The sequence below is a fragment of the Nerophis ophidion genome, linkage group LG12 (assembly GCF_033978795.1).
Source record: "Nerophis ophidion isolate RoL-2023_Sa linkage group LG12, RoL_Noph_v1.0, whole genome shotgun sequence".
Lineage (NCBI taxonomy): Eukaryota > Metazoa > Chordata > Actinopteri > Syngnathiformes > Syngnathidae > Nerophis > Nerophis ophidion.
The window spans coordinates 44,446,774-44,457,181 of NC_084622.1; the positions used below are offsets into that span (position 1 = coordinate 44,446,774).

Below are 10,408 nucleotides of genomic sequence, written 5' to 3' on the forward strand. Positions count from 1 at the left end.
GTTTTATCGTTTATAGTTTATTGTTAATCCAAAATTCTTTATTTCCATGTAAATACTGGGTGTCTCATTAAAAAAAATCTTAAAATTCCATTCCGTTTAGGACGGTCCGTCATAAAGTTTTTAGCATTCAATTCATTATTGTGAAGTTTTGTATTAGTGTTCCTAAAAATAGATAAACTGGCCCCCGACACATTTTTTTTTTAAATTTGGCCTCTCGAGTCAAAATAATTGCCCAGGTCTGTTCTACACAGAAGTATTCCAAGAGATTTCTCCTCCTGACTGTGAGGCTGACATGCTAACCACAAGGTCAAGGCCTCAATGTTGTGTAATGAAGCTATAATAATGAAAAGACACTTTTATACAGTGATATAATTGTACGAGAAAATAATAATAACCTGTGAGTAATAACTTTTAATTGGTCTTGTGCAACATACTTACTGGAATTTGCTATTTCTATTTAATTGTCCTTTTTTTTTACTTTCCACGCTATATGCAGCTTGTCGGGAGCCCAAAGTTTCAGAATTGGTCAGACAAAGAATTCATCCACCTCAAGCACCATTCAGGTATGTAAAATGCAAATATAATCAAAAAGTCAAATCAAATATGAAGATGTAAATGCAATTTTTCGTACAATGGAAATGGCCTGAGACGGTTATGTTTTATTTGCTTTTTTGGACTTCCTTTCCAGAAAGACACCAGTACACAAGCTGTACTCCTCTGCATTGGGCCGACGGGTGCAGTCAGAGGGTCCCACGAAAAGCCCACCAATACTCTCCCAGCTGGCCCAAGGCTTCCATCACCTCTACACACATATAGAGTATGACTGTGTGTCTCCTTTCTACCAACACAATGGCAGCCCTCGGAGGACATGCCTGAAAACAGGCAAATGGAGTGGGCGTCATGTCTCATGTTCACCAGGTGAGGGCAGCAGAGGTCCATAATATTAAGTCTCACTGACTACAGGGGGATAGGCAACACTAAATTGGTCCTAGTGTGTGAATGTGAGCGTGAATGTTGTCTAACTGTGTTGGCCCTGCGATGAGGTGGTGACTTGTCCAGGGTGTACACCGCCTTCCGCCAAAATGCAGCTGAGATAGGCTCCAGTGACCCTGAAAGGGACAAGCGGTAGAAAATGGATGGATGGATGACTATACTTGCTCAATTGCTATTATTGTATTATACTTTGATTATTTTGAGTATTGTCATTGGTAATCAATTAATAAGCAGGACCTAACATTTTTGCTTTCTGTAACTCTGGGTTTGGTCAAGACCCTTTTTCTGTTGCAAAAGGACAAATTTCTTATCGTCTTCAACACATTTTTTATGCCTTTCATGTGGGTCATAACCAAGTGGGACGATATTTTTGTCCGCATAATTAAGTTGTGTCAGCAAATGAGTCTAAAAAATGTCAACATTACGAATGGCATCCTTTCTGGAGGTACTGATCACATGGTTGGAGTCAAGTTCCAAGGATTTTTTAATTATGCCGCAACAATTAGATTCAATGCCATAATCCCTGATTAATGTACTTTATTTATACACAGTCTTGAATGCCAATTTAAAAAAAAGAACACAAACACAAAATTGACAGCACAAACACACATTGGGCAAAGCAAAGACCAAGTCCCAAATAAAACCAAAAAAGTATCATTTGACACACATATCAATGGAGAAAGAATACAAATTGTCAGCAAATATAAATATATTTGGTTAATAAGATTAGATTAGATAGTACCTTATTTATTCCTTCAGGAGAGTAATTTCAGGAAAATTAAAATGTTCAGCACAATCCCATTCAAGATCAGACAAACATTACAGGGAGACACAACAGGATCGCTGACGGGTCTGCCGGCTTCCAGCACCCCTTACAAAAATGGTGCGATACAGGTAAACAAGTGGGGGGGGGGGATGGGAGAAAAAAATAGAAGATTCAAATGAAATAAAATAAAAAAAATCGGTCTAAGCCTGGGCCCCTGGAGATGGGGTCCAGACTGAGGCCAAGGGAAAAAAAACAACAACTCATAGTCATAGTGTATTGGCTGGGGACATCTCTGCGCTGCTGATCCGCCTCCGCTTGGGATGGTTTCCTGCTGGCTCCGCTGTGAACGGGGCTCTCGCTGCTGTGTTGGATCCGCTTTGGACTGGACTCTCGCGACTGTGTTGGATCCATTATGGATCGAACTTTCACAGTATCATGTTAGACCCGCTCGACATCCATTGCTTTCCTCCTCTCCAAGGTTCTCATAGTCATCATTGTCACCGACGTCCCACTGGGTGTGAGTTTTCCTTGCCCTTATGTGGGCCTACCGAGGATGTCGTAGTGGTTTGTGCAGCCCTTTGAGACACTAGTGATTTAGGGCTATATAAGTAAACATTGATGATAGTAGACATCCCTCTCACATGTGTGTAAGAGGGAAACATCAAAGAAAACAAAGGACATGAAAGACAATAAAGCAGTGGAGCTGATACAACCAGGGACTTCTACATACAGCTATGAATAAAAATTAAAATAAACGTATACACTGTGGTGGCCTATATTCAGAGCTTTCCTTCAAAGCCCATATTGGCAATTTGTGTAAAATAATCCATTTTAATCTTGCAAATTTTCGTGCAATTCGAAATGAAATGTCAACTGAAGCTGCAAAATTGTATTTGCATTCGATGATTTTTAGCGACTTCAACTATTGCCTTACCAGCTGGTCTCAGGCTGGTTAGAGTTAAAAAAAAAAAAAATGAAATATTGTACAAACAAGCAATTAAAATGATGGATACAAAACCTAGGCACTATCATCACTGTGCCATTCTAAAAAATACAGTATTTGCACATTTGCGGACTTAAAACTGACCTATAAAGTACTGCATGAATTGTTCAACAGCCGCAAGCCTGTCACTCGAGGCTCTGTCAGAGGTGACTGTTATAGTCTTCTGCACAGGAGCACTGTCAGTAAGTCGGCCTGGTCAGTCAGAAGTGCAAATAGATAGATAGATAGATAGATAGATAGATAGATAGTACTTTATTGATTCCTTCAGGAGAGTTCCTTCAGGAAAATTAAAATTCCAGCAGCAGTGTACAGAGTTGAGATAAATTAAAAAAAAAAAGTAAAAAGTAAATAAAGAGGGTTCAAATGGAAACAAAATAGAGAAATATTACAATGAGAATAAAAAATAAAAAGCAACAATAGGAATAAAAATATAACAGTAAATTAAGAATATAACAAGACAAAGTAGGCAGTAGTGACCATGTTATGAAAACGTATTGCACTGTTATTGTTTTGCATCCCCTGTCATCCTAGTACCCCCCACCCCCCAGAGAGGAGTTGTACAGTCTAATGGCGTGTGGGACAAAGGAGTTCTTGAGTCTATTAGTCCTGCACTTGGGATGAAGCAGTCTAGAACTGAACAGGCTCCTCTGGCTACTGATAACACTATGCAGAGGGTGACTGGCATCATCCAGGATGCTCACTAGTTTGTCCACAGTCCTCTTCTCTGCCACCCTCACCAGTGAGTCCAGTTTCATTCCCATTGTAGAACCGGCCCGAAATGTGTGGAACTCAGTACCTGAGGAGGTTAAACTGGTCACAAGGCCTTCACATAAAAAAATAAGATGTGGCTTATCAACGCCTAAAGCTTTCAGCACTAACAGATGAGCCTGTTTTGATTCTAAGATAAATGTTATGTTGTGATGTTTTATTAAATTTTTTATCATATCGTATATGTATTGTGTGTTTTTTTTTCTTTTTCTCTCTGTTTTATTTTTCTTTTGAATTGTAATGGCAGTGCCTTTTTTACATCATGGCTAGGGGACTACAGATGAAAACTAGCCTTCTGGGGCTAATTCAGGCTTTTTTAACCTGTGTAGTCATCCATCCATCCATCCATTTTCTACCGCTTATTCCCTTTCGGGGTTGCGGGGGGTGCTGGCGCCTATCTCAGCTACAATCGGGCGGAAGGCGGGGTACACCCTGGACAAGTCGCCACCTCATCGCAGGGCCAACACAGATAGACAGACAACATTCACACTCACATTCACACACTAGGGACCATTTAGTGTTGCCAATCAACCTATCCCCAGGTGCATGTCTTTGGAAGTGGGAGGAAGCTGGAGTACCCGGAGGGAACCCACACATTCACGGGGAGAACATGCAAACTCCACACAGAAAGATCCCGAGCCTGGATTTGAACCCAGGACTGCAGGACCTTCGTATTGTGAGGCAGACGCACTAACCCCTCTGCCACCGTGAAGCCCTGTGTAGTCATGTGTTTTATAAAATTGCATGTTCACCTTTGAAATAAACTAATCTTAATCTTTAAGCAAGCAAAACCTTCTGTGACAATCTCTTGAGAAAGTCAGCCGTTATCTAAAAATATGCAATTTCACATAAAATTTGATATTTAGATTGAGGTAAGCTCAGGGTCACTGTAGCTGCTGGCAGACGTTGTCAACAGATTTAGTCACTTTGATCACTAAAATGTGATTCTGAAGTGAATACTTCGTACTGCCCATCCTCACCCCAACTACATCTCAGGTAAATTGGGTTTGAGACCCCTGATACGGATGGAAACAAAACTTCCTTGATAAGTCAGAGACACAGTCAGCCATTTGTGTTTCATACATTTTCCCACGTGGGGCTTCTTTGCATTTTGGTCAACATGCTTCAAAACAGCCGTCCTCGGTTCTTTACAAAGTAAAAGCATTCAGAAAATAACTGAAAGAAGGTTCAAGCACACTTTGTGTTAACACAACTTCAATGTAAGTAACATTTAGTCTATCCTTCCTCCTCATCGTGGTCTTCCCCTTATGCCCTCGTTTCCTGTCACTTCCTCTTTGGCAGTGTGTGGGAAGCATCCAACCTTTGACCGTGAGAGGCCGGGAGAGGCTCACTGGCCTTGGCTGGCAGCCATCTACCGCCGCACCACCAATGGTGCCGGGACCAAGGTGACCAAGGCAGATAGCCACTCGGGGTCTGTGAAGAAGGACGGTGGCGCAAAATCTGGCAACCATATTCGTGATTCTGACTGGCAGCTGGTGTGCAGTGGGGCTCTGGTGAACCAAAGGAGTGTTGTAGTCGCAGCCCACTGCGTGACAGACCTGGGCAAGGTTTACCCTCTGGATGCAGCCGAAATCAAGGTGGTGGTTGGGAAACACTACCGTGACGATCACAGAGAAAGTAAAGGTTTCCAACATCTGAGGGTAAGCTCTAAGAACATATCCTTTGTGTCGAAGCTCTTTAACAAATGTCATGACTTGTCTCTTTCCCCCCAAAGGTTGCCTCCATCAGCGTTCACCCCAACTATGATCCCCATATTCTTGACTCAGACATAGCTATCATCAAGTTAATGGACAAAGCAAAGATTGGAGAGAAAGTGTTGCCCCTCTGTCTATCAGACAGTCAGGGTGAGGGGGAGATCTCCGGACAAGGGCTTGTGACTGGCTGGTCTCCAGTTCCTGACTCAGATTTAAGTGCTGATGAGAAAGCAAGAGTCGGACTTGTCCAACTCGCTGACATTGTCCCATGCGAGCAGCAATATGCCCGAAATGGTGTGCCAATCAGTGTTACAGACAACATGTTGTGCGCAAGCCAGAAGCCTGACTACGGGCCCTCTAACATATGTCCCTCTGACACTGGGGGGATTCTTGTCCTTCCTGCTTACACTGACAACAACCAGAATCCCTTTGTTGGCAGCAATCATGTTGGGAGCAAAGGATTTTGGAGACTTCTGGGACTTGTGAGCTTTGGCTATGACCAAGGAGAGTGTGATCCTGACCTCTATACGGTCTACACACATGTAGCAAACTTCAAAGTCTGGATCGAGAGTCATATGAAATAGAAATCGGAACATGTGACTTATAATATTTAAATGCACATGCTTCTTTCTCTTCCTTTTTGTTTGTTTGTTCAATCTGGTCACCCAGCAGTCTCATTTTTGTAGTGTTTTGCACAAACGCAACACTGGACAACACTGTGCTTTAAGTCAGGTGCGTCAAAACATATTTTCATGATACTGATCAGTCCTTTCAGGATTTTGTAATGTTGCGATGGAGACTATTCACGCAAATTCAACTAATCCCTGCGATTGGCAAATGTTGGACAATCCCCACAAACACACCGCCCATTTTGGCCTCGCATCGACATATTTGCCAATCGGATTTGTCCCAGCAGAACTCGAACGCAACACAACATCAAATGTCTGCCTGCAGCACCAGGGGCGATTTGGCCACAACTTTTTGAAAATGCTGCAGTGAAACCATTAGGGCTGTGAATCTTTGGGTGTCCCACGATTCGATTCAATATCGATTCTTGGGGTCACGATTCGATAATATATCGATTTTTTTCGATTGGGTTCGATTCTTGATTCAAAAACGATATTTTTCCTATTCAAAACGATTCTGTATTCATTCAATACATAGATTTCTGCAGGATCTACCCCAGTCTGCTGACATGCTAGCAGAGTAGATTTTTTTTTTAAACTTTCATAATTGTAAAGGACAATGTTTTATCAACTGATTGCAATAATGTAAATGTGTTTTAACTATTAAACGAACCAAATATATGACTTATTTTATCTTTGTGAAAATATTGAACACAGTGTGTTGTCAAGCTTATGAGATGCCATGCAAGTGTAAGCCACTGTGACACTATTGTTCTTTTTTTTATTTTTTATAAAAGTCTAATGATAATGTCAAAGAGGGATTTTTAATCACTGCTATGCTGAAATTATAACTAATAATGATACTGTTGTTGATAATATTCATTTTTGTTTCACTACTTTTGGTTTGTTCTGTGTCGTGTTTGTGTCTTTATTGCAGTTCTGAGTGTTGCTGGGTCAGGTTTGGTTTTGGAATTGGATTGCATTGTTATGGTATTGTTGTGTATTGTTTTGTTAGATTGATTAAAAAATACATCTTTTTTTTTTTTTTTTTAAATCGATTTTTTAAAAATGAGAATCGATTCTGAATCGCACAACGTATTCGATTCGATTTTTTCCAACACCCCTAGAAACCATGCTTTTTAGGTCTTAACGATCACAAAAAAGCCTGCAAAATCCTAGAGGGACTGATTATTACATAATTGCCCCTTCATTTGATTACTATCATTGTTTACCAGCAACCTAATGGAAAGTGTTCTTTGAAATCAGAAGTCAGAGTGACAAGCAAATATTTTGGTTCGGCTAGTCTAGCAGTTAATGGAAAAATATTGTCAATGACAAAAAAAATCCAGGAATAGCTTGTTCAATTAAATATCGAGCTTAAAGGGAATTTAATTTCTGTGGTAATTTTGCCTATCATTCACAATCCCTATGGTTTTTTTTAAAATTCAAATGAGTAAAATACAGCAGGTATGAGGTGGTTTACAACGCAACTAATTGGAGTACTATATTGTGCCCATAAAGCTCTCTAAAAAACATCCAAAAAATGCTAACAAAACTCCATTCACATCTCATAACCAAGTATGTCATTAATGTCATAAGCGCTAACAAAGACAAACTCTTAGCCAGCAGAGCGCCAACTAGCTTAGGCAGCTACAGTATTGACATACTGAGGTACTGCTGCTGCTGTATCGCCTCTAAGCTGGTGAAAGTTATTTCTAGATTATAAATAATGCCATTTATTTTTATATTAGAAGGTTGTAGCCATGAACAAAGAATCTGGTCAACTTTAATGTTCAACTTAGACCCGTAGATGGCGAGAAAGACACATTTTTTTGTTGTTTTTAACTTAAAGGAGAATTATGATTAATTCTTCACCAAAAGGGGAAGATATGAAAATCCCATGAGTCGGCAACCCAGTGAGAGCAGACATTGTAAACTACGTGATTGTTTTATTATGTTCATAGTTTGTATTCCTTGTTCAGCTCTTCGCAAAATTGCTACAGGATGCTCACGGTGTCTCACTAAAAGCTGGATCCGTTGTGCACTTAGCTTTTTAAACTTGTAGCTCCTACTCTGTATATTCAGGCTTGAAAATATAAGGTTCTGGATCATTCTTTGTCCCAAAGTAGAATTATTAACTATGCCATGAGTAGTAGTTTTATTGTTGTTGTTGAAGGGAAAAGTGAACGTTGTCATGCGTCTGTGACGTCAATGCACCGCTGTATGCTTAAAATGAGCAAAAAAGGATAGGATAGGACTTTATGATCATTGTACAAGTACAACAAAACATTTGATCACAAACCCGTTCAAGATTAGACAAGCAAAGAACAGGGTTACAGAATAGGAATGCTGATGGGTTGCCATAAGGCGCCCCGTAAAGATGGGGGAAAGGGTAAAACGCTGGGGAAGGATTAGTAAAAAAAATACAATCTAGACTGGGCTCAGTCTGGAGTGGGGAAAAAAACTATAGCAAAGCACATATACATATTATACATCTCGAGAGATCTAGCAAGGTATAATAATATATGTTATAATGAAGGTGCCTGTTACTTCAGTACATGCATACTTACAGCGTGTGTATACAATGTCGATAGACGTTTTTGAATGATTTCAAGGATGCTTTAGGGGCGAAAGAGAGCAACTCCCATTGGTCGGATTGTTAGCTGACTTTTACTGGCATTTATTGACGAGTTAGAATGCATTAAAAAAACAAAAACAAACGTGTGTTCTTGTACTACAAAAAGATTGTGAATTATAAGCAATTTTCCAAAAATCACAGTTCCAATTTAAGAACTGCAATAATATTGCATTTAAAACAAATATCTCTAAATTTAAAATCATACGTAGAAAAAAGCTGAAATGCCTTATTGACGTTTATTATTTCCAGGCTTATGAAATTAAATTATGTGGCAAGCCAGATGTGGCCCTCGGGCCTTGAGTTTGACCCCTGTGCTAAAATTGGAACTGCAATTTTTTTGGAATTCAGCCTATCGTTCACAACCATTATGAAAGACATAACGATGGATGTTATTTTTGTATTGTTTTTGCATTCTAAATATTAAATAATTGCGGTCAAAAGTTTGCTCACAATGGAGCCTATAAAGCCGCACAATTCTGCCTATAAACTCTTTAAAAACAACTGCATTGAAGTTTTATATACATGATTTTTAAGTGTATATGTACTTTAGGAGTGGGTGCATTTATAGCAACATTTAATATTTGCATATTTTGATCATTTTAAGCATCAAAAAGGCATCAGAACGGTTTGGTTTTTTCCTTCATCTCTGATTATTACTCATTAAAGACTTTAAGAGAGCCAACAAACATAATGAAACATTACTTACTGTACAATGTCTGCTGTCATTAGGATGCCAACTGCTGGGACGTTCATATATTCCTGTTTAAATGAAGGATGACCATCAGCCTCATGAATAAACGGGTTGGGGAACCACACACGTCTGTTTGTGTCTTTCTCGCCAGTTCTAGGCCCTAAATGGCTGTCAAAGTGTACCAAATTGTCGGATTACCTTGTCAGACGTCTTCTGTCCAGGTGAGAGGCATGATTTATGATCTACCATAAACTTCCAGGGAGCAAAGAAGGGAGAAAGCAGCAGACCACTCGATGATGTAAATATAGGGTAGTTTTCACGGCACGGCTATAAGTAGTTTGTCTGCGTTAGCGCTTATAAGAAAAATATCACTAATATTTTGTTACAAGTCACAAAATGTAAATGGAGTATTGTTGGCACTTTAAAATTCAAAATGCATAGAAAAATCCATCCGACGTCATGTCTTTCATAATGATTACAAACAATAGGTGAAATTCTAAAAAAAATTCCAAACTAAAAAGTGCAGTTCCCTCGAAAAGATCATTCTTGAAAAAACAACCACCCATGTCTTCAGGCGAGGAACTATTGGAATGTATTTACTACTAAAAGTATATTGTGATGTATTGACTTTTCTGTAGACTAATATGACAATGAACTTGATGTAAATATTGCATTGAAAAAGACCGGACAAACTGGATGCTTTTTTTTAATTAAAAAGAAGAGGTGGTAACTGTGGTTGTGTTGTGTAATATTATGCTTTTGCTGTACAGCCATTCATGTCTAGTAAAAAAAACTAAAATGAATACATATATATATATATATATATATATATATATATATATATATATATATATATATTTATATATAAAAAAACTGCCTGCTCGGTGAAGCATAGTCTGTGTTATGAAGCAAATGAATCCAGGTCAGAGCAGCACCATTTCCACAACCATAAAGGGAGCATATTATTCACATATCATTTCACTCCTCTGTGCTCAAATTAAATCAATTACTTCCAATCTGACCCTCCTCCATTATTCAGTTTCTATCCTGTGCAAGAAAGCAAAAAACAAGAACATCTCCATCCGTTGTTCAGAAGCACGGTGAAAGGTGCTGGAATGTGATTAAAGAGACACATTAAAAATGCAAACCTCAGGCAGAATGTTGAAATAAGCCCGGTCATTTATTCTTTGACTCCATTGTGCAAAAAT

General features: G+C 39.2%; 1 protein-coding gene across 3 annotated transcripts in view; it reads left to right on the plus strand.

The window, feature by feature from the left end:
* Positions 1-9,988, plus strand: part of LOC133563480 (inactive serine protease PAMR1-like) — an 89,072-nt gene extending 79,084 nt beyond the window's left edge. For 2 of the 3 annotated variants that reach the window (XM_061917632.1, XM_061917634.1), the window contains 4 exons: positions 497-563; positions 689-918; positions 4,833-5,191; positions 5,266-9,988. In XM_061917632.1, coding sequence (XP_061773616.1) covers positions 497-563; positions 689-918; positions 4,833-5,191; positions 5,266-5,829 — 1,220 coding nt within the window. In that variant the 3' untranslated portion in view covers positions 5,830-9,988. The remainder of the gene's footprint in view (positions 1-496; positions 564-688; positions 919-4,832; positions 5,192-5,265) is intronic. The other variant, XM_061917633.1, reaches the window with a different exon arrangement.
* The last annotated feature ends 420 nt before the right edge of the window (positions 9,989-10,408 follow it).